The sequence below is a fragment of the Salvelinus fontinalis genome, chromosome 22 (genome assembly GCF_029448725.1).
Source record: "Salvelinus fontinalis isolate EN_2023a chromosome 22, ASM2944872v1, whole genome shotgun sequence".
NCBI classification, from domain to species: domain Eukaryota; kingdom Metazoa; phylum Chordata; class Actinopteri; order Salmoniformes; family Salmonidae; genus Salvelinus; species Salvelinus fontinalis.
In genome coordinates this window covers 6711276-6730366 of record NC_074686.1, presented here as the reverse complement: position 1 = coordinate 6730366, position 19091 = coordinate 6711276, and the positions used below count along the sequence as shown (strand labels likewise).

General features: G+C 44.2%; 1 protein-coding gene across 2 annotated transcripts; it reads left to right on the top strand.

Annotated features, from left to right (window-relative positions):
- Nucleotides 1–7132: 7132 nt before the first annotated feature.
- Nucleotides 7133–18729, top strand: LOC129819641 (PR domain zinc finger protein 1-like). Of its 2 annotated transcripts, XM_055876067.1 has the most exons (7): nt 7133–7458; nt 8119–8416; nt 11335–11454; nt 13099–13342; nt 15146–16059; nt 16167–16295; nt 16794–18729. In XM_055876067.1, exons 2-7 carry the CDS (start codon nt 8177–8179, stop codon nt 17361–17363), a joined length of 2217 nt encoding a protein of 738 aa, XP_055732042.1. In that variant the 5' UTR covers nt 7133–7458; nt 8119–8176; the 3' UTR covers nt 17364–18729. The 2 variants fall into 2 exon arrangements, with proteins under 2 accessions (XP_055732042.1, XP_055732043.1); XM_055876068.1 differs by lacking the exons at nt 7133–7458; nt 8119–8416; nt 11335–11454 and adding an exon at nt 12558–12783.
- Nucleotides 18730–19091: the final 362 nt, after the last annotated feature.

The window sequence follows — 19091 nt, the reverse complement described above, 5'->3', positions numbered from 1 at the left end:
TCTCCCTTTTACTGTACGTATTCACCGTAGTACACAGTAAATAGCTAAGCTGGGCTCCACATACTGGTTTTACTGGGAAAAGAGGATTAATTTATCTGTTTATGCATTGTTCCTCGGAGATAACCCGGCAACAGCCCCGCCTACTGTGTTTACGGGCCGTCAGACCATCCTGTCAGAGTATTGGAATGGGGTTGAGCTGTAGGAGGTCACAATGGAGATTGCTGTCGTGACAACATTTTGGGGGGTACTACTTTGTTTACCGTCTCTGGCCGGTTTAGTGCGCCCTCAGATCCTTTTTACCGAGGAGATTATCCCCCCATCTAGCCTTAAATATATATGATTGCATTATTCCCCTTTTCATCACTAAAGTGCAATGGGATTGTTTTCCCGGGGATATTTTCGATGACGTTCTTTGTTTGTGAGGCCTGCTGTTTTTCTGGTTGATGGTGTTTCCCCCCTCTCATCTTCCACCCTCCATAGAAGGTTGGCATTCTTGATGACACAGAATAGGCCAATTTGGGTCCATCGCCTAAGCAGGGGCCTATTTAAGGTGTATCACTCAAATGAGGGCCACTGTAGCTTGAAGTATAATTCAATTATTCTCTATCCTTTTTTTTTCTTCCTTTGGGTGATTTCTCAATTAATGAATTATATCAAACCTATTGCTTCTCAACAACTTCAGTTCCTCATATAGTCAACCAGATGAACATTACACACCTTATCTCAGAAAAGTCCAAGAAACCTTTTGATGTAGCATGCTAGTTATCCACAACTTGTCAACTTGGCATGGTCATTTGAAATGGGAACTGCAGTGAACAACACACCCTCTCTGAGCAAATTGAACTGTCGCTGATGTTGACCTCTTATTATGTCAACCATAAAGGTCATTGGGTCATCTCACACATAATCTATACTAGATATAACTTCAGAAGCAAAATAAAACAATCTTAGTCTCTACGTTTAATCCCCGTCAACCCTTAAAAACAGGCAAACAACCAGCACAAGACGTGTTGTCCAGTTCCGTAAGAGGCAAGCAAACAAAACAACAGTCATAAATTATCCATCTGGCATAAGATCGGAACCATGTGCTAAGAATTGTTTTCTTCTATGCAAATCCCCCTCCATTCTCTTATTGTCTTTCCCCCCCATTTTCTTAAGTCTCAGTAACCGCTCTGAAGGATGTGGTATTGGCCTTAGCCAATGGGAGACTCTGTTGTTGGAGGATTGGAGTCGTGTGATTGGTGCAATGCTTGAAAGAACATCTGGAGCGGGAAGAACCGGCTAAGAGGGGGAGTTGATCCTCAATTCCATATACTCTTTACATCCTTAGACACCTCATTGGATATAGTGGATTGATGTTGTGTTAATGCCCATAATCTGCCATTTGATTTTCCATCACTCTTAACAGAAGTGAAAGACAAAAGAAGATACAGTATGTACTCTCCTTTTGTCCAACATCCAAACATGTTTTCTGCCTTTTCTTTAAATGCCCTGCTATTAGAATGTGTTGATAATGCATCATTTCCTACACAGGTATGCACTGAGTACACCAAACATTAGGAACGCCTTCCTGATATTGAGTTCCATCCGCTTTTGCCTTCAGAAGAGCCTCAATTCACCGGGTCATGGACTCTACAAGGTGTCGAAAGCGTTCCACAGGGATGCTGGCTCATGTTGACTCCAATGCTTCCCACAGTTGTGTCAAGTTGGCTGGATGTCCTTTGGGTGGAGGACCATTCTTGATACACACGGGAAACTGTTGAGCGTGAAAAACTCAGCAGCGCTGCAGATCTTGACACAAACCGGTGCGCTTGGCACCTACTACCGTACCCCATTCAATATTTTGTCTTGCCACATTCACTCTCTGAATGGCACACATACACAATCCATGTCTAAATTGTTACAAATCCTTCTTTAACCTGGCTCCTCGCCTTCATCTACACTGATTGAAGTGGATTTGACAAGTGACATCAATAAGGGATCATAGCTTTCACGTGTATTCAACTGGTCAGTCTATGTCATGGAAAGATCAGATGTTCCTTAATGTTTTGTTCCCTCGGTATAGGTGTGTACAGTATGGAAAATGACAGGGAGCTAATTTTCCTGGAAAAAATGAATAAATAGAGGAATTGGGATGTAGGGAGGGAAGTAGGGGGATTGGAAGACTAAATTCTCATTTGCCCATTTACCAGTTTACCAATGTACTCATGACTGGTTGGTGCAGTGAACAAGCTTGCATAGAGACTTATGATAATAGCCCGTTTGGTTTGTTCACCCATGACCATCCCAAAAGCTGGTGACGGTCACAGCCACTCATGTCATCACTAGTTCACTTCACTTTCATTTTTACAGGAAAGAACACCACCTACACATTGGTAGGAACTACCCAATCGTTTGTTTTAGCAACGCTACAATCCCACGAGTCTTTGCCATATCACAAGTACTGCCTATCTAATGTCATCTGATGAATCAAGTCTAGTGTTATATATAGTGTACCAACAAGCAAATTCAACTGAAACTTTTGTGAAAGTGTTTGTTGATTGTTCACCTGATTTAAAAATGACATAGAGTACCAGTCAAACGTTTGGACACACCTACTCATTCAAATGTTTTTCTTTATTTTTTACTATTTTCTACATTGTAGAATAATAGTGAAGACATCAAAACTATGAAATAAAACATATGGAATCGTGTAATAACCAAAAAAGTGTTAAACAAATCAAGATGTATTTAATATTTTCGAATCTTCAAAGTAGCCACCCTTTGCCTTGATGACAACTTTGCACACTCTTGGCTTTCTCTCAACCAGCTTCACCTGGGATGATTTTCCAACAGTCTTGAAGGAGTTCCCACATATGCTGAGAACTTGTTGGCTGCTTTTCCTTCACTCTGCGATCCAACTCATCCCAAACCATCTCAATTGGATTGAGGTCGGGTGATTGTGGAGGCCAGGTCATCTGATGCAGCACTCCATCACTTTCCTTCTCGGTCAAATAGCCCTTACACAACCTGGAGGTGTGTTGGGTCATTGTCCTGTTGAAAAACAAATGATAGTCCCACTAAGCACAAACCAGATGGGAACCACACATGTGGAGATCATCCGTTAACCTACTCTGCGTGTCACAAAGACACAGCGCTTGGAACCAGAAATCTCCAATTTGCCTCATCAGACCAAAAGACAGATTTCCACCGGTCTAATGTCCATTGCTCTAGTTTCTTGGCCCAAGCAAGTCTCTTCTTCTTAATGGTGTCATTTAGTAGTGGTTTATTTGCAGTAATTTGACCATGAAGGCCTGATTCACGCAGTCTCCTCTGAACAGTTGATGTTGAGATGTGTCTGTTATTTGAACTCTGTGATGCATTTATTTGGGTACCAATTTCGGAGGCTGGTAACTCTAATGAACTTATCCTTTGCAGCAGAGGTAACTCTGGGTCTTCCTTTCCTGTGGCAGTCCTCATGAGAGCCAGTTTCATCTTAGCGCTTGATGGTTTTTGCGACTGCACTTGACATTTCCCGGATTGACTGATCTTCATGTCTTAAAGCAATGATGGACTGTCATTTCTCTTTGCTTATTTGAGCTGTTCTTGCCATAATATGCTTGGTCTTTTACCAAATAGGGCTATCTTCTGTATACCACCCCTACCTTGTCAAAACAAAACTGATTGTCTCCAAAGCATTAGGAAGGAAAGAAATTTCACAAATTAACTTTTATTAATTGAAATGCATTCCAGGTGACTACCTCATGAAGCTGGTTGAGAGAATGCCAAGAGTGTGCAAAGCTGTCATCAAGGCAAAGGGTGGCTACTTTGAAGAATCTCAACTATAAAGTATATTTAGATTTATTTAACACTTTTTCATAGTTTTGAACTTTTCACTATTATTCTACAATGTAGAAAATGGTAAAAATAAAGAAAAACCCTTGAATGAGTAGGTGTGTTTTGACTGGTACTGTAATTCCCCATGCATAGTAAAGGTCCCGTAGGTTTTTTATTCCATTACTATTGCCAGTAGCATACCACCCTGCATCCCACTGCTAGCTTGCTTCTGAAGTTAAGCAGGGTTGGTCCTTGTCGGTCCCTGGATGGGAGATGCTGCTGGAAGTGGTGTTGGAGGGCCAATAGGAGGCACCCTTTCATCTGGTCTAAATAAATATCCCAATGCCCCAGAGCAATGATTGGGGACATTGCCCCGTGTAGGGTGCTGTCTTTTGAGTAGGACGTTAAATGGATGCCCTGACTCTCTTTGGTCACTAAAGATCCCATGGCACTTATTGTAAGAGTAGGGGTGTTAACCCTGGTGTCCTGGCTAAATTCACAATCTGGCCCTCATACCATTATGGTCACCTAATCATCCCCCCCCCCCCTCTCCCCTGTAACTATTTCCCAGGTTGTAGCTGTAAATGAGAAATTTTTCTCAGTCAACTTAACTGGTAAAATAAGGATTAAATAAAATATTGACTCATGAAGCATGTTGGAAAGTTATAATTTATTTTAAGACTATGTTGTTATGCTGGTGGTTTGGCAGGCGGCGTATTCATCCCATTGTTCACCACACTGATACAGTGTTCTGATAAAACCAACAGATGGAGAGAACGAGCGAACAACCTATAATCACAAAGGGAGAGATGAGAGGAGACAATGGAATATTTTTCACATTTTCCAAGTCATCCTACATTCATGTTCGCTGTCCTGACATGTTGCCTCCAGTTCAGCTGAAGCAATATTTGTGGTTTTATTTTGGCAAGAACCGCTGTTCACTGTTCTGTATCCGTGAGAGTCTTTGTGTGCTTTACGCAACAGTGTGTGCCTCATTGAGTGTGTATACATGCTTGTCATTTTGGAAGTGGGGGTAGGGGTGAGGCACTTTAGTGACCCGTGGCTGAACTCCCCCCCCCGCTGTGGACCTTCTGGATGACCTATACGGTTAGAGTCGGGATGGTGACGGGGGTGAACAGGGGGCATGGGTTAGGTTGGTGGGGGATAATTTTGGAGAGGGTTATGGGTTAGATGGATAACAAAATGTGATTAATTTCAGAGTTACACGTTAATTGCCTTCAGTGTTTTTTTTGGAACGTCTGGGCTGGGGGCAGGTGCACCCCAAGCCTACCCTATAGTCTCCTAAACTTTACTGTACAAAAAGTTCATTCGTGATGAATTCCATTTAAATGTTTTACCAAAGCAGATAAAGAGGGTACTCTCCAGTGTGCAACCGTCTCTATTAAACAACCTTGTAAGTCCAGCATGTTATTTTCATTATCGCTAGTCATTATTAGTTATTAATTTTATTATTATCGTTAGTCAGGTGCTAATTGTTAATAAGTAAAACATCCCTCCAGCTTTAAGTGGTACCGTATGGTTCTCAAACTGTTGCCTTTCACCTGTTTCAAACGGTTGTGTGGTCCGTGGCCGTTCTACATTTCAGGTCACATTACCGCAACTTACTTCCCAGCATGTCTCAGACAGCGTCCTTCCGACCTCAAATCTTCTCTACTTATCCTTTTAGTGTCGTCTGCCACAGCTTCCTCCCTTCCTCCCCCAGCCCAATTCCCTAGGAGGTAGGCAACTCTCCTACTCTTGAGCAAGTGCAACACTGGAGCATCACCCCAGACAGGAGAGGGAGGGAGAAAGAGAGCGAGATCAGCCAAGCAGCCCGCTGAGCCTCCCAGTTCTGAGCCTCATCCCAGACATTCTGCTTATTAGAGAAATTAGCTGCAGAGTGAAAGAAGCACAGAGAGCTTTAGCCCCCCCCCCCACACACACACACACGACATTGAAGCGCCCAGCACTCCTGGAATAGAAGTTGTGCCAGATGGCAGTCAATTTAGCTACCGTTTCACTGGGCAAGTTAAGGACAGGACAGGGGGGTGTGGGTGCTAGACAGACAGCCAGACAGTGACATGCAGGACAAAGACACACAAATCTGTTTCTAAATATATATATTCATAGTGAAGTCAATTAAATGTTCCCGCAAGCAGATACATGCTTTTGAAATACATGCACACACGCCCATTACCCAAACACAACACATTTACGCATAAGATTCATAAAATACGGAATGTCCTTATTATCCAAAGTATATAAATAAACATGAATAAACTATTTATTAACTATAAATAAATATTTAAATATGTATATTTCAGCATAAGATGTACTAACTACTTAATTCCCCACTCCCCCCAAAAAAGTGTGTAAAAAAAGTTGACTTTTGTAGCTTATTTGATCTTGATTTCCAGGTTTTCCCTGTAAAAATCTAGATTAATCAAACTAGAGGCATTGAATTTGACATGAACTCCCTTTTCCAATTATCCAGTAATATCGTACAATGATATACAGTCATTTCACCATGCGATCGATGTTTGATAACAGCAATGTGATGTCACAGGCACACTAACTTTGTTACCGCGTGTGTCGATTCAATTGACAGACTTCCCCTTTCTTTTCAGCTTTCTTATGTTATTTTTCCTGTCCTGGTTAGTGTGGAACTCAAGTGACCTAACTCTCTAAACAGGGGAAATGTGTTCAAAGTAGTTGAAAGTAGACTGAGACGAAAGGGAAGCTCACCCGACAGGTGTCTAAGGCACGGGCCAAGTCTCTTTCTTTCTGTCTCTTCCATAATGTCGTTCTCTCTCTCTCTCTCATGCCATGGGCAGGTTTTGTGTATGTGCACGCCTGGCTGAACTTGGATGGTTCTTCTGACACTCACCCTCTGAAAGTATATAAGACTATTGAGGATGCTTTGGACCTCTGTGTTTTATTGTGAATCCAAAAATAAAAGATCTCAAGTGTGTCTGTGTGTACATGTGTCTTTGCATGACTGTTTAGGGACCTTTGCACCTAAATGTTTAATTATGAATACAACAAAAACGGTACGTGTGTGTGATGTAGGGGATTAAGGAGAGCAAGATGTTGCAGGCCAAGATGTAGGTCAAGGAGAGGGGCTGAGGAGGTTGTACCACCAGACCAGATTGCTCGTTAAGGGCCAAACCAAGCAAAAGTCTATCCGTGTGTTTTTCAGTGGCCACAAGCCAGCCATCTGCTATTCCTTTATTCATTCATTCAGATGTCTTCCATGGGCAGTGGGGTGTTCATTTGGGTGTGCGCATGTGTACGCGTGTGTGCATGGTCACTTGCGGTCAAAAGTGTACATTCATGCCATTGTCCAAAGCCACCAGTTTTGTGTCAGTTGGCGCACGTCCAAACTAATCTTCTCAGTCACATGGCCAACGGCAGCTTCTCATTGGATGAGAGGACGGGGTAAAAAGCCTGGCCCAACGGTGTCTCGGGAGTTTTGGTGTCAGAGGCAAAGTGGGCACGGCACGGATACCCAAAGGTTGTTACAGGGAGGAATTCCTGGAAAAACAAAGAGAGAGTGACACGGGAAGTAGTGGAAGAGAAGTAAAAGAGAGGAAGTGATGACCTAAGCGAAGAGATGATGATCCCACAACTAAATGTCTAACAGTAAGTCAACTGCTTCCTATTTTCAACAGGTCTGACATCCACTGTTTAAGAAGGAAGTTGTTGATGCAGAATATCAAGTAAAGGAATTGTGAAATGTTCTATTTGAATCAATGCTGAGTGAATGGACAGTGAACGAACAGCAGCGAATAGACTTGTCCCCTTGGGTCTAGTAGAGTTAGGATTGGGATACTAGCTCATGGTCAACAACAGCGGTTGAGAAATGGAGATGTCTCATTTACACTTACTTGATGGACTGGGATTTGGTGATCCGTGGCGACATTCAGAATAACATTGGGGCTTGGAATATGTTAAATATTCTTCCTGGGTTGAATGGGAAATCTGGATCGATTTTTGGTGAAATGACACATTGACTTGATTCACAGTTCCGGTATTGAACAAGAACCTGAGGATGTTTTGGATGAATTTTATTGCTTATAATTTTGTCATCCATTTCTGCTCCATGGATTATATTGACAACTGCAAACATTGTCCACACCTCATCGTGCAGTGGGATTGAGACAGTTTCAGTCAATTCCAAACACAGTGCGTATCAAGAGACAACTACTAGTGACAACAACAGGCAAGGCAAATGGATGCCACTAGTGAATTCATGCAAGGATAAAGCAGCATAACATCCCTTCTCTCCCTTCTCTCTTCCAGAGCTCTAGCTTTAACCAACATACCTAAAGAAGAGGGTCCAGCCCTTAAAGTGAACCAAATGATCACCAAAGTAACGCCATACCAAACCAAGTCCAGCGAGGGAGAGAAAATCAACACAGAGAGCATCAAGATGAAGCTGGAGACAGCCCCAGATATGAGTGAGTGGCAAGAGGACGACTTTGCCCTCAACTGTACCTACATTGTCCCTGACCAGGTGTCAGACCCCAGCATTGGCGTGCCTAAAGCCATGACGTCCATACCCCGCAACCTCACCTTTGAGTACAACACAGAGAATGAGGTAGGAACTTGACATAATACAAATCACATGATGTAGCATTTCTACGTGGCAGATTTAGAAAGCCCGATGGGAATACAGTACAAGTGACATGTCTGTGCCTCGACATATTCTGTGATACACCATTTTTTTGGAGTTGCTCTGTCTATATGCTCGTGTAGTTTGTAGAGAATAATGAATGTCTTGCATACTCTATCACTCTGAATGAATGAATGAAGTCTAAATTCATCTGAGAGAGCCAGAAGTCAAGGATTGTGTTAGGTGCAAGCAAAAGTTGTCCGTTTAGTGTGTCACAATGGCCAACTCGTGGGAGCTTGGGTAAAAGGCCTAAACCTCTTTACTGTTACCATGTCTCTAGGTCGGTGTGACAGTCATGTCTCTGGGTACACACACACAGACACGCACACACACGCAAACACACACACACACACACACACACACACACACACACACACACACACACACACACACACACACACACACACACACACACACACACACACACACACACACACACACACACACACACACACACACACACACACACACACACACAAAATCCCAAGGCTATGTGTGTCAGGAAATCCACTTACTGGCTTGCTTTATAACCCTATGACTGACCTGAGAAGGTATCCGCCAGAGCATGACGTTTGAGACTGAGGGTATCCTAAAGTGGACACCATTCGAGAAGTTTTCTGCAATATTTGCTGTAATGACAAGTGACCTTGAAATTGTGGTAGAAAAGCCACCTCTTTCTTCTTGAAAAACAAAGGCCACCGTTTTTCTCTAGCACACTTCTCACTTGGTCATTCTTCACTTTTCCTGTGGTTGAGTGAGCAAACTCTTCGTTCCTCTTTGTCTCAGTCTTTTCACCCTCTCTGCTGCAGCCTAGGCCTGCGAGGTGTGAAGACTGTGGTTATGAACTCATGTTGAGGCTTTATGTGACTGTGTTAGTCGCCGTCCACCCTCACAAACACAGACATCAGCCAAACCAGATGCAGCGTGTTGCACAGTGCAAGACTTCCCTTTCACACCAAGGGGTTGAGAGAAGTCTATTCCTGTTTCACCAGAGGCAAAGGGACCCTCAACTCTACTGCGTCCTTGCAAGAAAGACAGATACAGTACTTGCACTTCCAGGCACAACTTTTTTTTTATATGAGTGTCTCACTGAAACACGCACATGTAAAGTCCAACATTTCAATGTTACAGCTTGTCTTTTGGTAAGGTTGCCTTTCTTACTCAGAGTAGCTTCCCTTTCTATAACTGCATCATGGCGATTTCTCCCCTGATTAGTTGGAAATTGCTTTGGCAATCCATATGACCTGTGGCGTTTTTATGTTGTGTGTGTGTATGTGTATGTGTGCGTGTTTCCCAGCAAATGTCACAATGCCAGAGGTTGTGTGAGTCAGCAGGAAACGGACACATAACAATTGAAATACAAATAAAACCTATGCACTACCTATAGGGACATGTACTTAATAGTTCTTGCCAGACATTGTTTGTTACTAGTTTTTGTTTAGTCATGGCGATTGACTGGGACACCCTCAGTTGTTCACAAAGTTATTATTGAGCAACAGAAAGATAAATTCAAGTTAATTTTCATGTTACTGTTTTTTTTTGGGGGGGGGGTCCTTTTTTAGTTATGATGTACCTATTTTAGGAGAATATAAAGTAAGCTGATTTGAATTGTTTGTACCATTCCTTCGTAACCCTGAAGCGTGCCGGGGGTGCGAGAGTACACGTGGCAGATGGGGCGTGGGGTGTGCCAAGAGAGAAGGGCTGAGCAGTGGGGGGGGGGGGGGGGGGGGGGGGGTGTAAGTAGGTTAAGCTCCAACGATTAACTTTCGTTTGGGGTGCAGGGCAGGCATCGTCACGGGCCGCATTTCCTGGCTGTGAGAGGACCTATTCTGAGCAGGGACAGCTAAGGGGAAAGTGGGAGGGAGAGTGGTGGCGTGGTCCAGTCAAGAAGCGAGCGACACTCCTCACCTCCTTTCCCCCCTCCCCCCTTCCTGGTCTTCTTATTAACCTGGCTGAGCGGTCGTTAACCAGCAGCCCTGTTGCAAATCATTCATGAGTCACGCTACACCGGGGCCGCACAACATCCCTGTCACACCCGCTCTCGTCTCACCCTCCGTCACCCCCTGGCCAGGACGCAACAGATCTTCCCCTTCCCTCCCTCTCTCCCTTCACCCCCCCCCTTCCTTCCGTCACTCTCTTCTCCTTGTCTGCCCCTCTTGTACCCACTTATCACAGAACATTTCCCCATTAATAGTAACTGGAAGTTTTGTAACTGAAAGATGATCTGAGACGTCTTATTGGTTCTCTCGTTGTGTTTACATGTAAGGGCCAAGTAGGTAGACTTTGGAGCACGAGGAAGTAACTTTTGGCCCCCAAAAAAAGTCAATTTCCTCATTTTAAATTCAATTTCGAGGGACGGGTTGTCCTGTATCTCCTTCTTGGAAAAGGGCTGGGTTCAAGACAGAACCCCGTAAGACCCCCACGCTATGTGTGCGTCCCACAGATGCTCCCTGCCAGGCTTGGGTGTCCTCATACTTGATTTGGAGACGACTTGTGCCTCATTCAAACTTCCAGTACATCCTAAATAATTCCTATTGAAGTGTGAGTCAGGCTGCTATTCCTGGCCGTCAGGGCTCAGGGCAGAGAGTTCTACAGTAGCTATTTCCCTGTTTCCTTGTCCCAGCTCTCAAGTTAACTGTGGATGCATATTTCTTTTCTTCACTTCATGGGTGTAACTTTCGTCTGGTAAACTCTGACTCAGAGTGTAGACATTGAACATGTACTGAAAAAGTCCAGGCACTACAGAGAGACTGGTGAAGGTCATTCTCACTGTTGTACTCTACCTCTCCAGCATGATTAGTAGCATGGATTAGTGATTGATGATGTATTGTCTTGTGTTCTAGGTGACAGGTGTTTTCAGCAAAGAGTACATTCCCCAAGGCACTCGCTTCGGGCCTCTGCAAGGTGACATCCACAACAAAGACAACGTCCCCAAACAGGCCAACAGGAAATACTTCTGGAGGGTGAGCAGGCAGAATAACCGTTCAAGTTCACACACACACACGGTTTGTTTAATCGTGGTCCAATTGTCCTCCTCATTAAAGTTCATAGTTCGATCTTATCCTAACAGGATTCTGGCAGCAACAAATGAGAGTTGGCATACTCAAAGGAAACAGGATTAACAAACGTAGTTATAACTTGCTCTCAGTCAGCTGGAGTTGTATATCAAGACATACTGTAAATACAGCCACGAAACCATGTGAATAAAATGATACTGTGGGTTCCAGGGGGGGAAATCTCAATGCCTTATCGAGCAACACTCTATGGGAACTGTTTCTCGAAAGAGACGGGTAAAGAGATTTGACTACAAATTGGTCCTAGTTTTCTTCTCCAATTATTCTTAGAAGAAGAAACAAAAGTGGTTAAACAGTTTCACACCAAGTCAGTCAGTTCCCATCTAAAAGGAAACCAAAATCTATTGCACAGAAGCCCAGAGGTATTCAGGGCTTGTGAACAGATTTTTGAGGAAGTTGTGGATCTTTACACATACGCAACTCTAGCGTCCTTCACAATAACACTAACTGCTTTCCCAGAGCTCAAGTCCCTTTCACCAAGTTTGACATACAGGAAGTGATTGTTAGTGTCCCGTTCTCTCTCTCTCTCTCATACACACTTTCTTCTCCTTCCCACACACCCTCGTCCCCTCTGTCTCACGGCAGTGACTTATGTCATTCAGGAGTTTTCTCTGAGTCGTTTCCCCATTAAGGCTTTCTGTCCTACGTTTTCACCTTCCTCCTGGCATTTCCTCCTGTAAGCCAGACCCTTCCCGTCCTACTACTGCAATAATGAAAGTCGGACTTGCCTTGAGAGTATGTCGCCGCTCGCTCGCCGGGCAGGTGTAGACGAGCGTGCCGTGTACAGTATGTGTGTGTTTGAGTGTCTGCCAACACAGCCACTGTACATTTCCTCAGGAGGTAACAGTAAACACAATTACAAGTGCTCCCAATATTTAATACATTATTGAGAAGTTGAAAAGTGAGGAAATGTAATGGAAATGTGGAGGGTTGACAGTATTGTGATGTACTGTATCTCCTGGTGGGAAGCAGCCATTCACGTCTGAGCATATTGAGAGAAACCCCCAACCAGAGTGAGAGAGAGAAAAGAGAAAAAAGCTCTTTGCCCCGCCCCCTCTCTGTCAGTATAATGTAGCAGCTGATAAAAGCAGTGACAGCGCTGATTTCACACCAGACAGTGACAGTAGCTCAGGAACACACACTCAGGACACAACCCAAGTGGAACAATAACCAGCTCATTGGAAGAGGAAATAGGAGACTATTCTGCCCATGGCAGAGGTGAACTATTATTTCTCTCTCTATATATATATATATATATATATATATATACATACACTTTGATAACTGGTGTCAATGGCTGTCAGCTTAGCAACTCCGCAACTACAACGAATAGTTCAGTCATGAGTGAATGCAACAAAGTAGAAATCCGTCAGTTACAAAATGTGTACTAACTCATCTACTAATGTGGTGTGTCTGATGTTACGCTGCGTTTAAATACAAATGTGCTTGTGTGTGTGTGTTCTATTCTATTACTTGATTGTATTATTGTTATGATATGGTATTCTAATCCCTCTCCTCTCTTTTCCCTCTCAGATCTATAACAGGGGGAGGCTACACCACTTCATCGACGGCTATGACGTGCGGAGCAGCAACTGGATGCGCTACGTCAACCCGGCGCGCTCGCTGTCCGAACAGAACCTGGTGGCGTGTCAGAATGGACCCGACGTCTACTTCTACACCATCCGGCCTGTGGAGGCCAATCAGGAGCTGCTGGTGTGGTACAGCCAAGAGTTCGCCCAGAGACTGTGCAGCCAACCGGGAGACGAGCTCAAACAAAGTGAGTACCATCTTTTGATTATTTTGCCCTCCTCTCACCTGTTCACACTCCTCGAGTCCTCCCCTTCTTTATTCCCCACCCTCTACTCTTTTCTCCACTCATCTTTCTCTCTATGCTCTCATTTAATTGCTCCTTCCGTCTACTCTCTAATTCTCTCTTTTTTTTCTGTTACTACAATGCAGTGCTCTCCTTTGTTGTGACATTTGAACTCAATGACAATCTGTCAGTGGGTGAGAGGACAATGTAGTAAAAGACAGTCAGGTGTGACGAACACCGAGACAGTTTTCTTTTCGTACCTGGAGCAGATACAAATGCGATTTAAATCTGTCTGCTCGATAAAATGACACAAAAGTGAGCCATTTTTTTTTGTCTGATCAGACTTTCATGATTGTTGTCTTCAAAGGAAACAAGAAGTATCTTTCTCATATTGAAAATATCTCAAGAGTTTATCAGATGGTAGACAATGGGACTGAGTGTGACGGGAACTGTTTCCTGTCTTATTTACTTTCTGGAGCGGGTCATGGTCATGGTTGGGTAATTTACAGTCAAAACACAATAGACGGCTGCACCTGCCTTAATGTAGAAGACACCTCACCCACACACACTCACTCTTTTTGACACAACACAGGGGAAATCTCAAAGGAAGTAGGAAAGTCTTCTCAACAATGCCTGGTAAAGTCCATGAGTCATAGTCAGCTGTATTTTCAGGTATGGCAAGGTGTCCATGTATTGTATGACAAATAGTTTTGTTGCCAGAAACTCTAAGGAGACATACCCTATAACACTATAATTACATTGCACAGTCATTCGACCTGTTGACTAATGTTGACTAGGCTACAATGACAACAGCATTTACACAGGCCTTTTTACTATGTACTCCACACACTTGGCAACCCCTGATAAAGACAATAGCAAATAGGCTAGGCTTTCTAAGATTAAACATAAAAATATAGGATAAAAGTAGCCTCAATTGAATTAGTCTATCCAATGACCAATTTCTATGCCTAATAAATAGCTTACAATTTTTTTCACTGAACAGGTTGGCACTGAACAGGTGAAAATGAAAACGTCATGCCTAAGCTTTGAATTGTCACTCGAATGCATGGTTTAATTCACTACTGTAGCCTACAGTGGTTTGACTTTCCCTGTAATCCTGGTGGAAGGCAATTCCTGTTAAACAATAAGTCATGTGTCAGTGAAGGTACACAGCTACTCACATAAATCAGCAACCCTTTTTTTTCTATGACCACAAGCCAGTAAACAAAAATGTTTCTTTGCCCTGTGCCTATGGTGTGTACGTCGTGTTCCACGCGCACAGGCAATTCCTGTTATTTTACCACAAGGTTTCCAATTAAAATGTCAGTAGTCTGAAGCCGCATTTCCAAATGTCTTTCTTCCTGCGGTTTGGAGAAAAATGCGCGTGTAGGGTAATTCACACCTTGCGACAGAAACGTCCCAAAAATGAAAGCTCTTTGTTTTACTATCAAGTCTACATGACACATACCCACACACACCCACACATTAAACACACACACGTTTCTCAAAATGAAAACAATTACTATCTTTGAAGTGTCATCTAAAAACTGAAAACATCGTCTTCATTTACCATAAGAGGGAGTGCCAGGGAGGATGTGAGTGTGCGAGTGTGGTGTGTCATTAGTCACTTCTCGCCTCATTAAGACTGTGAACTTTTGCATTTGTCAATCAGTACTCTCCTATTGAAGGAAGTGTTGAAGTTGTATAATTGTGTGGATTGGATAGATTGACACTACGTCTGACCTTGTGTCTTATCTTCATCCATAGAACACATATGCGGAGATGTCAGAGGATCTGAGTTCACCAAACAACACCGACCTCAGCCGACCTGGCTCCTGGAAAAGAAGGACGAAATGAAGGACGAGAGAGAAGATGAAGGAGAGGAGAGAATCGACGTAGAGGTGCTGGAGAGAGACACTCCACCCGATACGCCAGACGACCAAATCATGGACTTCAGCCAGAAGATGGAGAAGGAGGAGGTGACCCAGGACCACCGGGGAGCCACACCCTCTCCTCAACCCAACCAGAGAGAGCCCAATCTGGCATCTCACGTCTACGGTTTCCCTGAGCACCACCCTACTGCCCCCTCCCTGCACCGTGACCTCCCCCTCCACCTCCACGGGCTCTACAGCCACAGAGAGGGCCTAGTGTCCTCCTACCCACTCTACTACCCCTCCAGACCCCTTCAATCCACCCATCAGCTTCTCCCCACATACAGCAGGCCCCACTACCCCCACCTCCTCCCCCAGTACTCCCCACCATTCCCTGGGATGCTCCCCTCCAGAGGCCCCCTGCAGCACAGTAGCTACCTGGGTAGCGATGGACTTCCATACCCCTCCATGACCTACCAGCCTGGTCTGCTCCCAGTGCCTCTACCCTACCCCGGAGCTACTCAGGGAGAGCTGAAGGAGAGGACCCCAAATATGTCACCTCCTCATGGAGCCCCAGCCACCCCAGAGCTCTCCCCCCTGCCCAAGCAAGAGCACCAGACACCCCTGCACTCACCCTCTGGCTGTGAAGAGGCCATGAACCTCAGCCTGGCCATGCCAAAGAGCAGCCCCTCACCGCCCGCTGCCCCTCGGTACAAATCCCAACCCTACCCCCTGAAGAAACAGAACGGCAAGATCAAGTACGAGTGCAACGTCTGCCTCAAGACTTTCGGACAGCTGTCCAACCTCAAGGTGAGGATTTCAGAAGACATAGGTGGTCCTTTTGATTTCTTTGGTGGCCAAATCTATTATTGTCTGTCATTGTGGGTTCCTATCTAATCCAGGCACTTTTCTTTTAGGTGCATCTGAGAGTTCACAGTGGAGAGAGGCCCTTCCAGTGTCACCTCTGTCAGAAGAGCTTCACCCAGCTAGCCCACCTGCAGAAGCACCACCTGGTCCACACAGGAGAGAAACCACACGAGTGCACGGTATGTTTGTGTTTTGATCCGCTTTCTCCAGTCTACTTGACCTCTAGGGGACACACACACACACACACACACACACACACACACACACACACACACACACACACACACACACACACACACACACACACACACACACACACACAAACCCCTGCCCCTGTGATATAAGGAATCCCTGGGCTTTTGTTGAACACTATATTGTAACTAAACTCAGCAAAAAAATCTTTGAAAGACAAAGTCATGAAAAAAGGTCCGTTTCTTTTTTTGCTGAGTTTATGTGGGTGTGATCAAGGCGTCAGTCCTATGTTTATTTTCCTGGTAGGGTTCTCCCACTGAAAATAACCCGTCTAGGGTCATACCCTGCTGGCACACAACCAGGGAAGGCCCTGTCTGATAATATAGAAAACAGGAGCCTGGTCTCACCCAGTTGTTCTAATGATATTACTATCACAGCATTATCCTATCCTGAACTCTCCTATCTATCTGTTCCTATTCATATAGGTGTGTGACAAGCGCTTCAGCAGCACCAGCAACCTCAAGACCCACCTGCGACTCCACTCAGGTGAGAAGCCCTACGAGTGCAAGCTGTGTAGCACCAAGTTCACCCAGTACATTCACCTCAAGCTGCACCGACGTCTGCACAGCGCCTACGACCGCCCCTACCACTGCCCGCTCTGCGCCCACGCCTTCCTCCACCGCTTCTCGTTGCGCATCCACCAGCGCAGCTGCTGCCCCGCTTCCCAGGCCAGCGCTAACCCCCATGCCCACGCCCACATCTGCGATCTGGTTGAGCGCTTTGACACCAGCCCCGAGGCGGACACGCTGCCTGAAGGGGCAGGGCCGGCCCAGGTGGAAGCTGCAGTGGAGCGCTGGGTGGCCCGGAGCTTGGAAGGGCGAGACGGCAAGGATGACCAGAGTGAAGCCACCCTGCTGCTCAAGGCCCTCACGGCGGCCATTAACACCCCAGCTCCTCCCACCACCTCGTCTCAAAGCCCTACTTCAGCCCATCAGGAGAGGGCTAGCGTGGTACGCCTCTACAACCGGCCAATGGTGAAGATGCAAGGGCAGTAGGGCAAAGTGGAGGGACCCTTGTGGGGAGGGAATAAGAGACATTTTTAGCGTCTACCTCCTGAAAGAAGGCCATTTACTGTTGCAAAGCCAGAGAACAATCGATAAAGTTGTCGCCAAAAAAAAGTATTTCCCCAAGGGGAAGAGAGACTATTAAAAGCCAATGAGAAAGCCGCACCAAAACAAAGACCATTCCAAAGACATGGTGTTTTCTTATTAGCAGTGAAGTGCTCGCAACTGTTTTCACTCAGGTTTACACTCAGGTTTACATGGGATGTGTGAAAGAGTTTGCTGTACCCTGTGCTTGTCAGCTATATTTGTTCAGTTGAGTGATTCTTTGAATTGTTTGCGTAATGTTACATGTCTTGATACTTCCAAGGAGGCTTATTCCTTGGAAAACCACTGGACCATTGCCAGGAACTACTAATGGGATATTTCATGTTTTATTAGTGGACAAGTCTTTGTGTGTATTTATTTATTTTTGCTCAAAGGGCGGACCAGGGATCTTGAAACTATGTGAATGTATTTGCCAAAAAACAACAAGAATCAAAGACAATATGAGGATAAACGGGTCTAACTTATGTAGCATAACTATTTTTTTTACTTAAATGGTGTATTCTAATGTAATGTAGCAAAATGGAGAAAAAAAAGCAAACTTAAAGTAGTCAGATTGTTATAATGTTCCGGTTCGACGCAAATAGCTTCTCAGGACTTCCTGTGAGTCATCTAGCGATGTATTGGAGGTGCATACTTGTGCACAGAAACTTGCAAAAAAAAAAAAAAAAACGTTTGTTTTATCCATTTTTTTTCTTTGTATTTTTGTCTGTTAAAACAGGTTAAGACAATGCATTTGTATTTGTAAGACATTTTCAACAGTTCTGTTCTGTTTTTTTCCCCCATTGTGTTCCTGAATATATACTGATATAGCATTGTGTTTCTAGCTATTTCTCTTTGATTCAGTTGTTATCTACCGACTGTCGATAAAGCTTTATTTCATTCGTCCTCTATACTGGTGGTAGATGTGAGCCAGAACCAAATGTACTGTAGTCTGTATTGCACATACCCCTTTACTCAGTCTGCTCCAAGTATTACTGTGTATATGCTCAGGTGAATGGCTCTAGTCTTTTGTATTTTACCAAAACTATCGACACAAGTACCACTAGCACTGTAAAAAGCCTGGAACTAGATCCATGTGCACCTAGGTTTTTTTTTACCTCAAACAAAAATGGTGGAACAGTTCTAACATTGTTACTACTCTGAGTCGTGAATAGATTTTTTTTATATATACATATTTGTAGTTTTTGTACAGTATTTTGATGATACTTTTATAGTAAATGTCTCACATTAAACATATTGTTTCTCAAAATTGGATGTGTTTTGAATTGTCTTTTCTCTCTTCATAAATTCCATAATTGTATCTCCACACTTACATGAACGCACACACAGACACCCCCTCACAAATCCCCCACATACTCTCGCCCTCTCTTACTCATAACCTAACTCCAGAAAGTTCCACACAACCGCTCACTCAATACTCTTCTTTGAGTTCACTTTCTTCGACAATAGAGGAACTGAGAGTATGCACTGATGTTAACTAGAATCCGCATCACTTACCATCAGACGATACTAATGTACTAATAACGATTGCAACATTGAATGTGGATTATTTCTTCTGAGAAGATGTCCCCTTTTAGGATATTCAGCGCTTTTGAAAATCTGACAAGCTATTGT

Excerpts from the sequence above, each read along its gene's own strand:
- LOC129819641 (XM_055876067.1), top strand. The coding sequence starts at position 8,177 with ATGATCACCAAAGTAACGCCATACCAAACCAAGTCCAGCGAGGGAGAG. Across the intron at positions 8,417-11,334 it reads AGTACAACACAGAGAATGAG|GTGACAGGTGTTTTCAGCAA; the intron begins GTAGGAACTTGA and ends CTTGTGTTCTAG. Across the intron at positions 13,343-15,145 it reads GGGAGACGAGCTCAAACAAA|AACACATATGCGGAGATGTC; the intron begins GTGAGTACCATC and ends CTTCATCCATAG.